Raw genomic sequence first — 20,781 nt, forward strand, 5'->3', positions numbered from 1 at the left:
AGAGGCATTTGCTCTAGTGACCAAAGTAAACATTGTAAGAGTTCTCTTCTTGACAATAAATAAAGAGCGGGAACTGCATCAACTTGATATCAAGAATGTGTTCTTGAATGGAGATATTGAAGAAGTGTATATGGTTCCCTAGACTGGAAGATAACTCAAACAAACGCTAGGTTTGCAAACTAAAAAAAGTCACTTTATGGCTTCAAACAATCTCTAAGGCTTGATTTTATAAGCTTGCAAAAACTATGAAACCTAATGAGGACATTCAATGCCAAATAGATTATACACTGTTCATAAACATGCACAGAAATGTAAGAAAGCGATACTCATTGTCTATATTGATTATATGATCTTGACAGGTGATGATGACAAAGAAATTGGAAAAATTAAGGAGGTTCTTGGTACTAAATTTGAAATAAAAGATTATGAGGGATGAGATACTTTTGGGCATGGAAATGACCCTGGTCTAAGGTGACTATTGTGATATCCCAAATGATGTACATCCTATACTTATTTAAAAAAACTTGAATGCTAAGTGCAAACTTGCTGAGACTCTTATATATTTCAACAAAAAATTACAGCCAAGGGTTGAAAAGACCTCAATGGACAAAGGTAGAAACTAGAAATTAGTAGATAAATTTATCTATCTGTCACACATTAGACTTGACATCTCATTTTGTCGGCATAGTGAGTCAACACATGAACAGTTCAAATGAAGAACGGTTGGAGATAGTGTACAAAATATTAAGATTTGTACAAAATACACTTGACAGAGGATTATTGTTTAAGAAATCTGACAACAGGGATATAGTGTACACTGATGATAGGTGGGTAGGAGAACTTGCGAATAGAAGATCCACCTCTGGGTATTGTTTCTATGTTCGGGGAAATCTTGTCTCATGGAGGAGCAAAAAGCAAGCAGTGGTCTTTATAAGCAGTGCATAATCTGAGTACCATACACTTGCTTTCAGAATTTGTGAAGGAATTAGGATTCAAATGGCTCTAAATGAGTTGGGATACTCCACGGTTAAACCCATAAAGATGTTATGTGACAATTAAGCTACCATCAATATTGCAAAGACTCCTATACATCTTGAAAGAATCAAACACATTGAGATTGATAGATATTTTATCTTTGAGAATCTAAATGGAGGCGTTCTTCACTTAATCCACTTTTTGACTTGTCTTCAAGTTGTTGCTATCTTCACGAAATCTCTACCTCGGGATAGCTTCACTGATTTTAACACCAAGTTGGGTCTCTACAACATTTATGACCCAGCTTGAGGGGAGAATTCTGTGTTACCTATTTATATTTGTCCTCATTTATTTCTCTATTATTATGTTTGTATTTCTTTCCATATGTGTTTTTTGTATCTTTGGTAAGTTGTAATTGTAGAAATTATGTTTTCTCTAGAGATTACGCTCTATGTAAAAAAGAGAATTTTTCCTGTCACGTTTTCTTTAAGATACCAAGGAGGTTTTAAAGAAAATTTTATAAAATCATAATTTGATGATTTTATATGGATCCTTTAATTTAAGTATAGAAAACATAGATATCTAAATAAAGTTTGACAGAAATGAGAATGTTTAGATAGATATTTGATAAAATTATGATAAATAAATTAAGGAATAACTATATTTGAGAAATGGTTGAGTGAAATCTATTAGTGGTATGGCGTTTGAGGTTGACTGAAATGAGTTGTCATTGACAAGGAAAGGTAGGAAATGTGTTTGTTACTAGTTAATAAAATTAGCATTAAAGGGGTAGCAGGAAAAGTGACTAGAACTAAGGTTACATGGATAGAAAATTTCCAGAGTGATTTATGATGAATATGCATAACACTTCAAACAAATACTCAGTAGGTTCAATAGAAAATGAGGATTTATAATGCTGAGTCTAAATAAATGGGTAAAGCATTGGTGATGATTATGATGTCAGTTTCTTTTGATGGCGGATTGCAATAATTGAATCATGAGTTCACTTATTCTTGAGACAATGACAATGTATAAAAATTGCAGCCTTCCATTAAGTAGAAGAAATTGCTATGGTTCCATGAATAGTCATCTTAGCATTTTCTTGAAGGGATTGGCTACGTATAAGTCATTTCAGCATCCCTTTTTGACTGCATGCACTTGTATCTTCGTTTTAATCTCGCCCATTGTGTGAATTAATTGTAGACGCTTAAACTAAGATAAGTTCAAACATAACCAAAATAAGAATTCCTATGAAAAAAAAGAAAAAAATGCATCTAGAGAATCATAGTTCATCTTAATCTTTGATAAAATTTGGGGATGCCATGTTTTGTTTTATTTTTAACTTTAAAAAGCCCAACACTTCTTGGATACCTTTTAACACATAGCGAACATATGTTGGACATATGTTACACCCAAGTCATGCTGCTAAATTGTGAAAATATGATTTGTCAAGTTTGATTGATAAGTCGAATGATATACCAAGTGCTATGTTTTTCTCAATTATTATCTATCATGTATATTTTAGGAGTCTATTATATTATATAAGGAAGTAGCCGTTTAATTTAATTTTGTGTGTTATTTTATATATAATAAATGTCTCAATTTTTGTGGTGATTTAAAATTTTTGCAGTTTTTAGGAGAAGAAAATATAATTATGTTTGGAATTTGGATGATTTTTTTTGTTTGGGGGGGTGTGCATTTACAGACATAGCTCACAATTCTCATGTATTTACATATCTCACACCTAAATACATAGCTCACAATTCTCATCTATTTACATATCTCACACCTAAATTTTCATTTTTACACACATAACACTCAAATATTTGATACCACATAAAAAAATAACACTATTACCACTCTTTAAAAGTGAAATACACCTTTTCATGCATAGTTTTAAATAAAAAAAAAATAAATAAAAAATAATAAATAAAAACAATGCATAGGTTTAAAGGACCAAAGTGTAAAATAAAAAATAATAAAACAATAATAAAAACAATGCATAGGTTTAAAGGACCAAAGTGCTATATATGTAAATATGAAAGCTTAGGTTTGAGATATGTAAATACATAAGAATTTTGTGCTACTAATTTAAATTTTCCTTTTCAAAATGGTTCCTTTGAAGTGTGATGGTCTAGAAAGTTCAGTTCAAATATTGAGTAAGGTGCTAGAACTTGGTGCTTGGGCATGAGGACATCAAAGGAAAAGTTTTGATTATTGGAGAGGACAACATAAAGGTTGAAAAGATGGGGATCTTAAGTTTCTTTATATCTTGTGTTGAAGTCCAACATTATACGAAATAATATTATTGATATGAAATAGGGTTATAAATAACTCTTACATGAATCCTAGAAAGAAAAGACAATAAAAAAGAAATAACAGGAAATAAACGATATAATATCTATATCTCCAATTAATCAATTTATATTAAATACTTGTAGATAAAGGAAACTACATAGAGCGTAAAATAAGACAGAAAATAACTCTAATTCAAGGAAAAAAATTTAGTCCTCATAACTTCTAGCAGGAATAAATTATTTTTTAATATAATTTCTAACAGTCTCCCTCAAGTTGAAACAATGTTGAAAGCCATGTTCAACTTGAATTTGAAAACATAAAATAATAGCGAGAAAAAATCTTTGTAGGTCGAACTAGATGTCTTTATCCAGTGCTTGGTAATCAACCTCAAGCTATTTAGTTGAATGCTCTTATCTTTCACTACAATTTCTGTTGTTCTTGTAGGTAGGCGGAAAACTTCTGCAGGTAATGCTGCAGGAAAGTTTGCAGAGAAATAAACATATAATAGGAAAAGATTTACGGCTTGCAGAAAAAAAAAAAAAAAAAAAAAAAAGTCTTATTGCAGGAAAAAGCTCAGGAGGAGAGTCTGCTACAAGAAGAATCCTGGTAGAGGATCCGCTGTAGAAAAAACTTCGAAAGAGGGTCTGATACAGGAAAATGTTTCGGAGGAGGGTCTGATGCAAAAAAATGCTTTAGAGGAGGGTCTGTTACAGGAAGAATTCCGGTGGTGCACCTACTGCAGAAAAAAACTCTGGAGGACGGCCTGATGCAGAAAAAATCTCCACAGGAGAGTCTGATGCAGTAAAAGGTTCCAGAGGAGGCTCTGCTGTAAGAAGAATTATGGTGGAGGATCTGTTGCAGAAAAAAACTCTGGAGGAGGGCGTGCTGCAGGAAAGTTTCTGAGGAGGGCCTGCTGCCGGAAAAATTCTGGAGAATCAGTGGAACATGGCAGAACTGTAGAGCAACTGACAAAGCTCATAAATTCTACAACAAAGAACATTGCTCCCCAGAGAGATAATTGACAAAGGCCATGCCTAGTCTTGCTAGATTGTACCCCAGAGTCCTCCAATATGTTGATCTGTACTTCCATACGCAGATTTTGAATTGGCCAGAACTGGATTGGGCATATTCGGTTTAGAAGTAAAGATCAAACGCGCCAGGTAATGGCTTGCTAAACTCTCCAACTAATGCCATATTTCAATTGTGCAGTGGAGAAGATTTGTATATCTCTGCAAAGTCAATTTTTAATTTTGCTTCTGTGGCGATAGAACTTGTTTCCAGCATCCATGCTGCTCGGTTGGCTCCATCATCGATTTTCTGAACTCCAAAAATTTTCTCAAATTATTCTATTAGCTTCTGAGAATCCTTGCCCAACGGTCTAGAAAATATTGCTTGGCCCCCTTTTTTAAGCAAAAGTAACTCATCCAAGGATTTGAATATGTCGATGCTTGGTTAGTGGATGGTACAGACAACAGTTCTTCCTGTGTTGACATTGTTTCTCAATGTTCTCATGGCAATGGTAGCTGCTCTTGTATCAAGACCTGATGTTGGTTCATCCATGAAGAGTGGCTGAGTAGGGCTTGCTGAGGATGAGGGCTGCCGGTAGAAGTTACGACTGTTTACAGGAATTTACATCCTCGCCAGTAAGGAGATCCACATGCAGCATAAACACTGCAGGAAGATGCATCTCCACTAAAGAAGCCTGCAGGAAGGAGAGGATCTTTTTCTGCCTGTACGTGAAGGTTCCAGCGGTTGAAAAGTTTGCAGAATGTAGTTCCTGCGGCGGGAAAGGTTGCAGGAGAGAGAGCTGACGGGGGGAGGTCCTGCATGGGATAGATTTGGGTGGAGGAAGGTGCTTTGACGGTCTTGGAGGGAGATCGGCCGGTTGGAGGGAGGTCCGACGGCTAAAACACCTATCGAAGGGATAAGCGGCTGGCTGCCTTCAGAAAAACCTTTAATAGTTCTCAACAGGAGAAAAACCAGCTGGGAAGAAAATTGTTGGGACAATCCCATGGGAGAAAGAGCTGCTGGAAAGAAAGCTGCTGTGAAGATCTCCATGGGAGAAAGAGCTGTTGGGAAGAAAACAACTGGAAGGAGATTTAGCCAGCTGCTAGAAGGGGGCCAGCTACAAGAATTTTCCTCCAGGTAATCTCACGAGGAGGCTACAGGGAAGCCACACTGTATGTGCTGGGAGATTCACAGGCCTGCAGGAAGTTCATGGGAGATGCTTTCACGGGCTTGCAGGAAGTTATCGAGAGATTCTTTCACAGGGATTCACTTTCATGTGAAAGCAAGATTAGGGAAGAGCTAGATTTTTGTCCGCAGTGTTCGACTCCAGCAACTAGTTCCTGCAGCAGACAGGTTTGCGGCAATCTGGGAGGGGATCTGGTGTTGATGGCTGCCAGACAAAAAGTAAAAGTCGCCTTTTCAAGCGGCAATTTTGGTTGTTGTACCTAAGGCAAGAGAAGAGCATCCCTCCCTTCCCGCAGGGAGGATAGCAGGAAGGGAGTCCGTGGCTTTGGAAGGAGGACAAATGATTAGGGTAGAGAATTTGACTCTAAAACCATGTTGACATTCTTAATAATGCAAAATAATATTATTGATATGAAATGAACGTATAAATAACTTTTACATGAATCCTAGAATAGAAAAAAGAAAAAAGATATAATACCTATATCTTCAATTAATCAATTCATATTAATTACTTGGAGATAAAAGAATCAAAATAAAGCATAAAATAGGAAAAGAGTAATGAGCTCTAAAAATGTTTCAGGCATAACAAATTTCTATCTTTAATGAGACATTCATGTTGTTTTCTCCATCATTATTACCGAGTATCAGATTAAACTTATCCTGGCCATTAGCTTTAAGATGGATTGGCATTTGGTTCTCTGTTGTTTCATTATAAAATCGGAAGACTAACATACGTACCACTTAATTCTTATGTATTTACACATCCAACGTTTAAACTTCAAGTTTTACCTATATGCCACCTTACCTATGAATGAGAAGGTGTATTTCACTTTTTAAATTTTAAAGTTGTGGTACTTTTTATATCATATGAAAGATTTTGGTGGTATAAATGTAAGAAGTAAAGTTTAGGTGTTAGATATGTAAATGCACGGGACTTGGGTGGTATGTACACGGGACTTGGGTGGTATGTATGTAAATTCTCTTATAAAATATGCATTCTACTTATCTGGATTTACAGCTCTTTTTACTGTATGTAACACTAAAAAAACTTGTAAAATCATAGGAATAGAAATGTTTTGAGAAAAATAAAAGACTGATGGAATGTTGCTTCACTTATCATCAAAACTCTATTGCATTAGGGCTTCTTGCAAACTTTACTTTGTTGGATGGTAATGAAGGGGCAACTAAGCAAACAGTCTTGTTAAGAAGATTCAATCATTGGTCATAAAATACAAATATCAGTTTTGGTTAGCAACCTCTCTCAATTCACAATGGCATGCTCCACTTTACAAAATCAATAAAACTATAATTATGAGGCCATATTTAAGATTTTAAAAACGAGTAAAATGTCAAAATAGTCACTGACTATTTACATGTGGCCATTTTAGTCTCATAGTCTTTCAGAGTGTCAAGTTATTCTTCATACACTTTTAATATCGGTTGTGATAGTCTCCAGAGAGGACTATTTTAGCTCCCATTAGAAGAGTCTGGTGACTAAATTAACACTTTTATAGACTCTAGGACTATAACGACCTCCTACAATGAGTCATGTAACGATTTGGACACTTTTCTATTTTAAGAATGATTATAAACCGGTTTGCTTTGAGACTATAAAGAGTTGATCAATACATCACAGCTATTTTAAGATTTTGTTCTTTTCGAGGAATCTTTTTCTTGCATAGAGTGAAGTACATTTCAATAGAATACTACTAAGTAACGGCAACAAATGATCGACTTCAATTACTTACTGAGCATTCTTGATTGTACAATATTGCTGGAAGCATGAATAGTATAGGGAGCAACCCTTGTCTAAAGGAATGGACAGGTTATTCAAATTATATATGATTATTATAGCTGAATAACCAGCTAAACAGTGGTAACTAGAAAGATATCATAACTTATGGTTCTTACAGCCTAATTAATTTCCTCCAAGAAGTGAGTGTAAATCGTAGTTTCTTAGCAAGAATCTTTTGTCCTAAAACTACTTTAATTACATGAAACTTTATTTTTGGGAAATAAATCTTTATTGAGATATTTTGGCTTCCCAGGAATGTAGATTTTTACTTCATGAATCCCTTTGTTGGATCATAGAAATTCCATGAACTCACACCATCTATAAACAAGCAATTTCGGAAAAATGAATAGAAATGAGAGGAAAAGATGGCAGCAAAAGAAGCTTTGAGATTTTAGTACTTAAGAAATGAAGTACAAGAGTTTGTAGCTTAAATTTCCCTCTCTTGTATTACCTGGCCTTGCATCCAGTGCTCCCGTTTTTTCTCACAACAAGCCATTTTCACAAGTTCTAGTTTGTACATGCTATGAATATCCTTTTTTTTTTTACTTTTTATTTGAAGTTTATATTTTTACCGAACAGAATTTTTTGGAAATATGTTTTAACGGTCAATTTATTGCTTGTGGCAAACAGCTGGGCGTTGTGCTGAATCTTTATACAGGGTATGTTTTGGTTCTGTTCGAAGAATTTACTCTAAATCTACTGATCATAAGCGATGCTCTTCTACTGATCTCCTCTATAATTTTTGGGAATTTACATTAGCATCACACAATTCTTATAGTTTTACATGCCTAACACCTAAAGTTTAATATTTGCATTTATAACACCTTGATGCTATAAACCTATGCATTAAAAGGTTCATTTGACTTTTAAAAAGTTTCTAAAGTGATAATTTGGACTTGTTGTTCAAGATTTGGGTTTTATGAATGTAAATATTAAAGTTTAGGTGTTAGATACGTAGATACATAAGAATTGTGTGATATATATGTAAATGCCTCTAAATTTTAACAGACCATTCAGGAAATTAAGCAAGAGTATGAAGAAGCTCATCTAACAACGTTCCAGGTTGATTTGTCATCTCTTCAATCAGTTGTAAAGTTTGAAGCTTCCTTTAAACAATGGCTTCTTGATTCAGATCTCCATCCTTCGGTTCAACTTCTTATTAACAATGCTGGGATATTAGCTACATCTTCCAGAATAACTGCTGATGGATATGACCAGTATATTTCTCAAATTTTATTTTGTATAATATTACGAATTTTATTATTAATTAGGATACCAAATCTTTCATATCACATAGAAAACAGGGGCAATTACATACATATCAACCAAAATATTACTATTTACAAATCTAGCACCCACTTTCATCAATTTTTTGAATTCTCACTGAAATATCAAGATTCATGATAAATCCCCAACCCATATTTTTCATTTTTATAAAATTTTTATTGGTTTGATCATGACACAAGTAAACACATTTGTTTCAAAAATATCAAATGGGTGCTAGATTTTGTAAATAGCGACGTTTCGGGTGCTATGTATGTAATTATTTCTGAACAATATCACTATTTTAACTTTTAAAAATACAGCTTTTTATGTATAGGTAAGATGACATATATGTAAAAATTGAAGCTTAGGTGTTAGATATGTAAATATATAGGAATTAAGCTGTATTCATGTAAGTATTCTTATAAATTAATTGATTTTATGTGCAGAGTGGACAATGCTTCATATAATTTTTGTCCTGCATTTGCTTGTGTGATCTTAGGTTAAGAAAATTAGTCTGTAAAAGCTTTGGTCCATAGAGGCCTTAACTTCTTCATGACTTACTATTTGCTTATTCAGGATGATCCAGACAAATTTTATCAGTGCTGTTGTGCTGACTAGTCTTCTACTTCCTTTGATCAAGAACAGTTCCCTACCTTCTCGAATTGTTAATGTAACATCTTTTACCCATCTTTGTGGTGAGCATTGATTTACATCTGTAATGATATAGCACTATTATTATACAAAACTGTGAAGTGTTAAATAGTCCCTGACTATTTATATTAGAACATTTTAGTCTATGAGTGTATAAAAATGTCAAATTAATCCCCACATTCTTTTAACATGAGCTAAAAAAGTTTTCTTTGGGGGGAGGGGGGGAGGAACTATTTTAGCCCCTTGAAAGTATTCTTGGTATTAAATTGATATTTTTATAGACTCGAGGACTAAAATGGCCTTCTTGCAAAGAATCAGGGAGTTTCTTATATTACTTTAAGAAGCCTAATTTACGCTCTCTTTGACTTACAACTGTTCTATGACATTGAAACATTTGCTTTGGAAATCACGGAGTTCCTCTTTATCTGTTTGTTATAATGTATCAAAGAGTTAGTGACGTTACTTGATGATAAATTTCTGATTTTCTTTATTTATGTTTTTTAGATTTGTTTCATCAATAGCATCAAAACTACTTGCTTTAAATGTGAAATTCAAGTTTTAAAGTTTACTGTTTATGATCTCTTAAATTATTTACCAGAAAGCTTCACTTTGTTTATATTGCAGCATCTAATATGAAGATTGATTGCAAAAAATTTAGTCGCAATACTATCTCGGAGAAGTATCCTTTTGCTTCTATCTATGAGTACTCTAAGTGTAAGCTATGTGAGAGATACATGTGGTAGAGTAGCTCTCATTCTACCTTACTTCTGACTCCATTCTCTATGTTTTGCAGTGTGTTTATTGCTTTTTTCATATGAACTCCACCGTAGACTTCGTGCAGAAAATCTGTCATCCAAAATTTCCATTATGTAAGTGTAGAACTCTACATTGATATGGTACAAGCTTAGGATTGTTGTCCTTTTGTGCAGCATGGTTAAATCCCGCTTTGATTTTTGTTCCTCCTTCAAAGCTTAATTGTTGGTATGAGATTATAGTCATACATGCTTATATATTGCACATTGTTTATTTTAGTTACTCCATTCCAACATTCATACAATTAATGGTGACTCTTTGGGGAAGCCACACGTATGTTTGGCCAATATTTTGCTTATTATTTTTTTAAAAAAATTGGTGTTGAGAAGTGGCCTTTTACAATCGAATCTATCATAATGTCGTCGTAGCTTTAAGAAAGTTGTTGATGCGGGAAACCCCCCTCTCTTTTCTTCGGTGACTTTTGCCACAGTGCGCAGGTGTGGTGTCCTGTGATTCTATCATTTGGACAGAACCAGTTCAGACTTGGGAGGCCCAACCAATGCTCCCACAATAGATTGAGATTTATGCATCTGAACTGTATAGGATAGAACCAGTTCAGGGGTTGTATCTAAGGGATTGAGTGGTGCTCTAGTTGTATCCCTTTCCCGAGGTGGTGGTTATCTTCTCTATCTACTTTTACATCTTCCACTACGGCTCTCTCGACCATCCTCCATAGTTGCAGCCACCCTGAACAACACTTGTTTGCGTTTTTTCTTAATGCAGTCTTCCCATTCTAGCCCTTCTTGTTCGCCACCGCCCCAGACAACCTTCCTTTGCTGTCCTGCAGCCCCCCGCTTCACCCATTCACTGTCGTCATCCGGAAAATAACAAACCTGTTATTTTCTTTTTGTCCCTTGGCCGTTCCGGCCTTTCCTACCGTGCCTTGTTGCCTTGCTTACCACCTCTCTTGCTGCCCTCGCTGTCCTAGCCCTCTGCTTTGCTTCCAACACTATTCCAACCCTTCCTTTTGCTGTCCCAACCACCTACAACCCATTCAGCCACTTATCTCTTCTCCCCGACCGCCTAGCTAACCTCCACCACCCGTAGATCCCACCACCCGTAGATCGAGTGTGAGTTTGTGTCGTAAACCTCCACCACCCGTAGATCCCACCACCCGTAGATCGAGTGTGAGTTTGTGTCGTATTTGTTGTAGTTTTTCTTCAGGTGTATTTGATTGTAAATACTTATTTGTTTTTCCTATTGTGGTTTAGGTTAACTTCGATATTATTTGGTATCAGACATTCAACCTAATCCTAGTCCTACCCTAGGGTTTCTGCAATCTCCCATATCTCTACCCATAAATTTTTTTTCCCACCCTACATCTTTATATACCCCCTCCTTTCTACTCAAATCAAAATCCTAATCATACCACCGAAGAGATAAAAACAGAACACGGATCCGGAGTTTATCATGGAAGAGACAACGACAACTCCGTCGAGTGCTACAATGGTTCGATGAAATTGAGGAAAGGAGACCATCAAAATGGGTCACCCATAGCCATAACAGTAACTTGTTAGATCGAAGGAATGGAATGAATCTCTTACACCATACGGATATCAGGGATGAATAACCTTTATCCTAAAGACTTGATTTGAAATATCTGAGAAGCCATAATTTTAAAGTAAAAAAACATATTTTTCATATTTCTATGGACACATGGATCAGGATGAGGTTGTCGAGTGGCTTTGGACCTTATAATGTATTTTTGATTGCCAATGCATCCCATCGGATGAAATGGCGAAACTAGCCGCCAACAAGTTGAGGAATATTGCATCTTAGTGGTGGGTGAACTTGAAGGTTCTTCGACAACGAGAAGGGAAAAGTAAAATTACTATCTGGCCCCCAGATGAAATGAGAGATGCAACGCAAGTTCCTACTAGCTCAAGACAAATCAGATGTTTGGACTCAAGTTTTAAAAGTGGAGAGAGAACTCATCGGGCGACTACCACATCTTACAGGCAGAGTTCAATCCCAGGATCTTATATTCAGAACCTGGGGGAACATTCAAGCCGATCCCGCCTAAGGAGAAACTGATTCATAGTTGAGGACGTGTGGAGCGAATCGACATTCCTAAATCTTTCATAGCAAGAAAGTGTTTCAAGTGTCACGGATTTGGGCATATTGAAGAAATTTTTACAACCAAAGGGATGATATATTTCATTGAGCATGAAGTTATTGAAGAAATGGGCAATGACACAGTGGATACTGAAGAAGATGATGACACAAAGAAGAAGGGCCTCAACTAATGAGGCAGGAAAACTTCAAGCTGAGGCCATAAGGGAGGCTAATAAAATTCATATTGGTGGTTCAAGGTTGTCCTAAGTCCGAAGAATCGACACCGAACACTCGATAACCCCAGATAAAACAAATTAAAACTTTTAAAGCTGGTAGGCTCCTTTCGGAGTTGTCCCTACTGAGGAGGTCGAACGCGTCAAAGATGAGGCCCTTTTGTGCTACTTCTGGAAGACTATATGGAATTAATTGGGTGTTAAAATCTATTCAACAATGTACCCCTAACAAATGATCAGGTAGGATGGATAAACGACCGCTTTGGGCATTTTTGTAGGAGTTTGCTTGAGAAGAAAAAATCTTCAATCGGATTCAAGTCCTACTAGAGGAGAAGAAGAGACCTCTCCTAAGTGGTTGCTCATAATCAAACTAAATTTTACATTTTATTCAAGTGATATGCATCATGAAAATGATTGATTTAACATAAAAGTTTAAGCAATTAAAAAAAAAGTATCATATTAATCTTAGTACATGAAATTTAGTATGTGTAGATTCAATACAAGTCCATATTTAATAAGTAAAATTTTAGCATATAATACATTTTAATAAAAAAAAAATCTCACCTATAATAATTTTTTAAAAAATTATCCTGACAAAATAAATTTAGCAACACATCTTAACAAAATAAATGATTTAATAAAAATTGATTTTGATATAAATTGATTTCAATGAAATAACTTTAGCACAATTGTAAATTAATATGAATGACATTTTAGCTTGATGATTGAGTATAAATGTATTGTTAGCATCGGTTAAATTTTAGTTGTGATAAATTATTGAATGATTATTTTTGTAGGGTGAAAATATTTTAATTAGAGAAACTAAGGTTAAAATATTGAAAATTTTATTAGGTTATATTTTAACTTGAAAAAAGTATATATTTATAAGTAAGAAAATATTTTAAAATTATTTACTGTCACTATAGAAGAATAATATGCCGCCAAAAGAAAAATATCCAATGAAAAATGTTTCGATTAGTGATTGAGGATTGCAAATAGTTTGAAAATGAGGATATATAAGAGAGTAGTAAAGGAAGTGAGCACTGATAATTGAATAGGATTATTTATTGGTGAACAAAAATCTCAAAACAAAGTAGTCCTTAACCCACAACCACTATGAAACTGTGTTTGCACTGTGTAGCTTAAGTGCGATGGAGACAAAAAAAAAAAAAAAAAAAAAATTCTATAGCATGCTATATGCGCATAATGAAAAAAAAAAATAATAATAATATAAACTCTCCCCACCCACATCCCCCATTCTCACAAGCGATTTTTCCAATTTTATCTTATTTTTATTTTGATTTTTCTTTGTTGCGTGTTGGAAAATTCATAGTGGGGAGAGCGATAAATCAATGTATCAACAATTTTGACTCAATATATCACTGCAGCCACCCACGAAATTTGACTTAAGTAAAATAATTCAATATATGTTTCAATGTAAAACATTTCACTATTTATTTATATAAAAAATTTTATGGTTACAGTGTTCCGACTGAATTATGAAGATTGGGCAACAACCACTCGAGAATAATAATTGTATTACAATAGCCACTAATGGTGGTTGGCGACGATCTTTGGCGGTCATCTTCTTTCCGCTTTCTTAAAGTGTGTAGCTCTTAGCTCTTAGGCCCCCCTATTTATAGGGTTTTGAAAGGGCATTTTTGTAAATATAGCCAAAATCCCAAAATACTCCATCAGATGATTTGTGTTAATTCCTTTGGTCGTAGATCATTATTTCACCTTTTAAGTGCCCTACTGATCTCAAAGTTAAGTTATATTGAGCTCGTTAAAATCTTCTCATCGAGATGCTCTATTTGACTATAAACATGACAAATTTAAAGATCATTTGACTATATTTAACTAATGCTTCGAAGTTTTCAATCATACTTTGAGTGCTTGATTGGAGCTCATTTGGGCTTGGATCACTTTTAATATTATTGGATTTATATTATCAAGGTCCTCAATTTGACTATAAATTTGTTGAAATCAGAGCCAACTTGGTCGCTTTTCTAAAATTTTTCTTATTCTACTTCCTTCAAAATTCTTGCTGATTATGTGGATTCTTCATGACATATCACTATGATTAAATTCTATTATTTGCAGCATAAAATTTATACCTCTAAATGTTTGTTACTCCCATAAAGCCAACCGTAGATTTCCAGAGTAGAATAGTATTTCCTCCTTCAAGGCTTATGTAACCCTATAGCACTGAATAAAAATCTTCTACCAGCCCTGTTGATCCGGGAGTGGTTCACACCAACATACTACGGGAAGTTCCTTCATGCCTTTCACAGCTTGCTTTCAGAGTCCTGAGCTTCTTGCACCTTCTCCAATCTCCTGAAGCTGGTGCTTCTTCAATCATAGACGCTGCATTGGCACCTTCTGTGAGTCATGAAAATCTCATTGGGGCATTTACATACATACTACCCAATTCTTATTTTTTTACATATCTAACCCCTAAACTTTACTTTTTACATTTATGTCAGCTAAATATTTCGTACCACATCAAAAATACCACTATTTTAACTTTTGAAATGTTAAATACTCCTTTTCATTCTTATTTATGTAAAACTTGAAGCTTTTTTTGGTGATAGATGTGTAAATACGTGGGAATTAAGTGGTATGTACATAAATCTTCCAATTTTATGGTCATTAACATACATACCACCCATTTCCCATTTTTGTTCCAATTTTGGGGTCATTAACATACATACCACCCATTTCCCATTTTTTTATATATCTGACTTCTACACTTTACTTTTTTACATTTAGGTCACCTAAATCTATCGTACCTCATAAAAAATACTGTTTTTTTACTTTTAAGGTTTTTGTTTTTTTTTATGAGAGATATGTAAATACATTGGAATTAAGTGGTATGTACATAAATCTTCCAATTTTATGGTCATTAACATACATACCACCCATTTCCCATTTTTTTACATATCTGACTTCTACACTTTACTTTTTTACATTTAGGTCACCTAAATCTATCGTACCTCATAAAAAATACTGTTTTTTTACTTTTAAGGTTTTTGTTTTTTTTTATGAGAGATATGTAAATACATTGGAATTTTAAGTTGGCTATATGTAAAATTTTAAGGTTTTTGTTTTTTTTATGAGAGATATGTAAATACATTGGAATTAAGTGGTATGTACATAAATCTTCCAATTTTGGGGGCGTTTACATACATACCACTCATTTCCTATGTTTTTACATATCTAACCTCTAAACTTTACTTTTTACATTTATGTCACCTAAATCTTTAATATCACATCAAAAATAGCTATATGTAAAAATTGAGGTTTTTTATTTTGGTGTTAGATATGTTAATACATTGGAATTAAGTGCTATGTACATAAATCTTCCAGTTTTGGGGGCATTTACATAGATACCACCAATTTCCTATGTTTTTACATATCTAACCCCCAAATTTCACATTTTACATTTCTGTCACCTAAATCTTACAAAAAAGTAAAATACACCTTTTCATTCATAGTGAAGTTGGCATATATGTAAAAATTGAAGTTATTTTTGGTGTTAGATTTGTAAATACATAGGCATTAAGTGGTTTGTATGTAATTCTTCCAATTTTGTTACTTTGATGATTCCTTGTATTAAAATTGAATATTTTTGCTCATGCCATAGTTTTATTTCTATTTTTCAGAATGTATCAGGAGAGTATTTCTTTGGAGGAAGGGGAAGAAGAATGGGTTCTTCATCTCTGTCTTATGATGCAAAAGCTGCTTCCCAGCTGTGGCTGAATACTTCAATTTTTGAAGAGCAGGTAAGCCTGCTAAGATCTTCTTTAGCCTGAAATTTTGTTATGAGTTTGACGCGATTTGATTGATATTTATTTAATGAAATTTACTTATCTACCACACAATTCTTATGCATTTACATGTTTAGCACTTAAAATTGATATTTACATTTATAGGACTTTAGTATCATAAATCTTTGCATGAGAAAATGTACATGCCACTTATATATGTAAGTTAAAATAGTGGCATTTTTTATGTGATATGGAAGGTTTTGGTGATATACATGTAAAATGTTTTGGTGCCAGATATGTAAATTTTATCAGCCCAGTTTGATGCGATTTGATTGATATTTTCTTAATGAATTTACATACCTATAAAAATTATGTATTTACATATTTAGCACATAAACTTTCATATTTACATTTATGGAGCTGGTCTCATAGTTTTATGCATGAAGAGAATATGCACATGCACTTTACCTGTAAGTTAAAAAGGCATCTTTCACTTTTTAGAAGTTAAAATGGTGGTCTTTTCTTATGTGATATGAAAGATTTGGGTGTTATAAATGTAAAAGGTAAGTTTTAGGTGTTAGATAGGTAAATACATAAGAATTTAGTGGTATGTAATCAGAGAATTTGTTTGATTTTATGAGCTGAAGAGAGAAGTGGAGTATTTGTGCATGGAAAATGGTCTGTGTTAATATACTAAATTTTGAACGCAAAACTTAATTGTTAGGGACAAAAAAACCATATTACTAAGCCAAGTGGGTTGCATATGTTGTTTTGCTTTTGCTTAATGCTATTTTTGCGATATGATGCAATTATTAGGGGAATTCTTTTGTGTAGTTTTGATTCAGGTAGGGTCTGAGGGTGGAGAAAATTTTATGTTTGGACGATGAACTTGCAAACGACAGCGTGGATCGCATCACGCCGCCGAATGCTTTTCGTGATGCGATGCACGCTGTTATCTGCATGTCTGATTTACTGGACATAATATTTATTTTTGACGGTGTTACAACCTGAGAAACTTTGTTAGATTGGGAAAAGGCGGTCGGACTGATTTTTTTTAATATTTTATTTTATATTATATTCAGAAGTTTTCACATTTTTTCGAGCATAAGGAGCTAATTAAGCTCTCTTTGTTATGAGATTGTAATGCCTTTAATTAATCTTACTGCTTAATTTTAAATGATTTAAAGGTATATTCATCTCAATAATCAAATTTATTTCCTTTTTTACATCTTATAAAAATGGCCCAAATCATATGTATCAAAGTCTTTTGTATACACACCACCCAATTCTGATATATTTACATATCTTATATCATCTAAATCTTTTATATCAAATTAGTCTTGCTGCTTAATTTTAAATGATTTGAAGGTATATTCATCTCAATAATCAAATTCATTTCCTTTTTAACATCTTATAAAAATGGCCCAAATCATATTTATCAAAGCCTTTTGTATACACACCACCCAATTCTGATATGTTTACATATCTTATATCATCTAAATCTTTTATATCACTGAATACTATTATTTTTTTACTATATATATATATTCCCTAATCTCACTTTCTTCTTATAATTTGAGTCTGTGTTGGAGGGCTGAGATATTGCATGATTAATGTGTTAATTAGGGTTCATTTGAAGCAGTTTCGCGGTTCAGTAAAGTTCTTTTGAAAGGCACATTAATAGAACTGAGTAGGTCTTCCGCTGTCTAAAATGGTGAAAAATTTTCGTTCATACGAACAACTTCGGGAGATATTTAGTAGGTGTTGTTTCGCTAAATGAAATTATCACAAATCCTGGCGTTCACTACAACCCGACTGAGGTTTAACAGCTTCTCAGAGTAAGTTGTCTTAAGGAGAGGTGATGAAGTCGTGTGAAAGAATAGGAGTAAAAAGAACCGAAGTTGGTATGGCTCGGGTTAGTTGGCCAACTTATGAGTAGTCCAAGTGGATTTCAAGGGGTCCTTAAAATGATATATTTATGATGGTATGCACATATTAGGGTGACAAAATTGAGCTTTTATGAAGAACAAGTTGGTTCTCAATATGTAAGCATTAGGTTGAATTTTTAACTTTAATAAAATTTAACAGAAAAAATATTTTCTCACATAAACTTTTAATAATAAGTAGCATAAAAAGAGTTCTCCAAACATAATTATGGCGATGGTTTTTCAAAAATCTCTTCTTGGGTACTATATTTTTGTTTATAAGATTTTTTGTACAACAATCTTAGAATAACTTGCACATAAAGCTATAACAATTTTAAATGGATTTATACTCTAAAATTAAATTAAACATGCCATTAAAAAATTATAATCAGACATGAATCTCAAGATAAATTTTTAAGCAATGAATGTTCACACTTTGATTAAAATTTTCGAATTTTGTTTTTGGGAAGCTTACAGTCAAACTGATTGGCTTGACAAGACTGGTGCAATGATAATAAAATTTGGCCGATCTAAGTCAAATCAAGCCCAAATTAAACTGTTTTAACTTCTTTTAAAAGCTTTCAATACATAATTGGAAGGTTAAATAGATTTTGAAGTTGGTAAGCGTATGGTCAAATAGAGCGCTTTGATAAGATGAAGCCAACAAGCCCAAGATCAATCATGATGACATCATTAAGACACTTTAGTGTCATCAGAACACCGATTAAGGGAACATCCTTGGCAGCTTATCAGAGTGATCTAGATTCCTTAAATAGAATCCCACCACCTCTTGAAAAGGGGACTTAAACCTTGAGTCAGAGGAACAAAGCTTGGAGAAGGGGCTGGAGTGTAGTATTTTGCATCGACGGCCTGATAAATGCTTCCTGCTTTTTTAACCGATCATTGTTGAACTCCATCGGCTACCACCTACTCCTTGCAGCGATGTTCTTTGTAAAATCACAAAGTGCACTGTGGAATCTCAGTGTATGTTGCAGAATAGTGAAGCATTTGAGGGAGCAATACGTCGTCTAATGTCTTGTAATGACAGATCATGAATACGGTGCAACAATGCACTCCGATAACTATGTAACAACACTCCCTACACACGATACGACAAAGACTCTTAAAGACGGTCTTACAATGCACCTGAATACAATGCAACCACACACCCCAATGATGGTGTAACAATGCTTCCCATGTACACTCTACGATGCCTCCTGAATATAGTGTAACAGTGCACCGCGAAGATTGTGACTTTCTCCGGACTGCTAGAGCTCTCTCCTTGCCACCCACTACTACGATCTACAAGACCAACTACGACATGTGTGGTCCAGAGCTCACGCAAGTCTCGACTCTGGCCCCGATAGCCTATAAACATCATCACATCTCACTATTACTGTTTACATGACCAACTACAACATACTTGACTCACAGCTCTTACAAACCTGACTTTGACCTATGCAGCTTATAGATGTCATCACAGTTCACCACTACGACCTACGTGACCAATTACGACCTACACGGCTCATAGCTCGTGCAACACTTTAATTCGATCTTTGCGGCCTATGGACGTCATCACAACTCACCACTACGGCCTATGTGACCAACTATGACCTACTTGATCCACAACTCGCAGGTCCCAACTTTGGCCTTTATAGCCTACGGACGTCTTTAGAGCTCACCACTATAGTCTGTGTGACCAACTATGACTTATGTTGTTCACAGCTCGTGCAGCTCCAGACTCCAACCCTTACGGCCTACGAATTTAATCACATCTCATCATTACGGCATATGTGACCAAATATGCCCTACACAGACCATAACTTGTGTAGCTTCTTATCCTTCCCTCTGAAGCCTATGAACATCATTGCAGCTCACCACTTCGACATACATGCTAACTAAGGTCTATATGGCCCATAGCTCGTGCAGTTTCTGACTCTGAATTTTGCGACCTGTGGATATCATCTCAACTCACCATTATATTCTACATGACTCATCGCAATCTATGTGGTCCACAGAACCACAACTCATGTAGCTCTCGACTCTGGTCTTTGTATTATTATGACGTCATCATAGCTTACTACTACAACCTATGTGACCAACTATAATCTACATGGCTCATGACTTTTATAGCTTCATATTATAGCAAACCATTGTTATAGCTTTTACACCAATCAATGCTCCTTAAGCAACCATCTGCGACCCACATGGTCAACCAATATCATGACTTTTAACTATAACCTATGCGACAAACTGGTACTACAAACACAGTTTACAACTTTCACGGTAAACTATTGTCTCCATAAGAATTGACTATGACATTTGCAATTGCAATCACGGAGAACTACATTCATTATAGTCGAACTACGACTACTATCGATGAATTATCATTGTGCATTTACAATGATCAACTTGTAGCTCAATCTCTAATTTAGGAGAAGAGAGAGCTTGTGTACTCACCATTTATGGTATATTTTTTCAATTGTGCTAGACTCTATAGTTTTTTTTTTCTTTTCTAGGGTTTCTCACATAAAAAGCCGAGGTGTCTCTCATTTCTTCCTTTTTTTTTATTACATGAGTATGTTTTGGTGCCTAAGATAACAATTCATTACTCTATCGTCACAGACTTTCCGACATGCTTCAGTTAAGATATTCTATAATACTACAAACACAGTTTACAACTTTCACGGTAAATTATTGTCTCCATAAGAATTGACTATGACATTTGCAGTTGCAATCACGGAGAACTACATTCATTATAGTCGAACTACGACTATTATCGATGAATTATTATTGTGCATTTACAA

The 20,781-nt window shown here is 34.5% G+C and overlaps 1 protein-coding gene across 2 annotated transcripts in view; it reads left to right on the forward strand.

The window, feature by feature from the left end:
- LOC110024986 (short-chain dehydrogenase TIC 32, chloroplastic-like) overlaps positions 1-20,781 on the forward strand; it is a 29,110-nt gene that overhangs the window by 6,532 nt on the left and 1,797 nt on the right. Inside the window, exons 3-9 of one of the 2 annotated variants that reach the window (XM_020725216.1) lie at positions 7,892-7,920; positions 8,270-8,478; positions 9,104-9,222; positions 9,803-9,892; positions 9,972-10,047; positions 14,510-14,663; positions 15,945-16,064. In XM_020725216.1, coding sequence (XP_020580875.1) covers positions 7,892-7,920; positions 8,270-8,478; positions 9,104-9,222; positions 9,803-9,892; positions 9,972-10,047; positions 14,510-14,663; positions 15,945-16,064 — 797 coding nt within the window. Of the gene's footprint in view, positions 1-7,891; positions 7,921-8,269; positions 8,479-9,103; positions 9,223-9,802; positions 9,893-9,971; positions 10,048-14,509; positions 14,664-15,944; positions 16,330-20,781 lie in introns of those variants that run through there. The other variant, XM_020725207.1, reaches the window with a different exon arrangement.

This window comes from Phalaenopsis equestris, unplaced genomic scaffold (genome assembly GCF_001263595.1).
Source record: "Phalaenopsis equestris unplaced genomic scaffold, ASM126359v1 Scaffold000002, whole genome shotgun sequence".
NCBI lineage: Eukaryota > Viridiplantae > Streptophyta > Magnoliopsida > Asparagales > Orchidaceae > Phalaenopsis > Phalaenopsis equestris.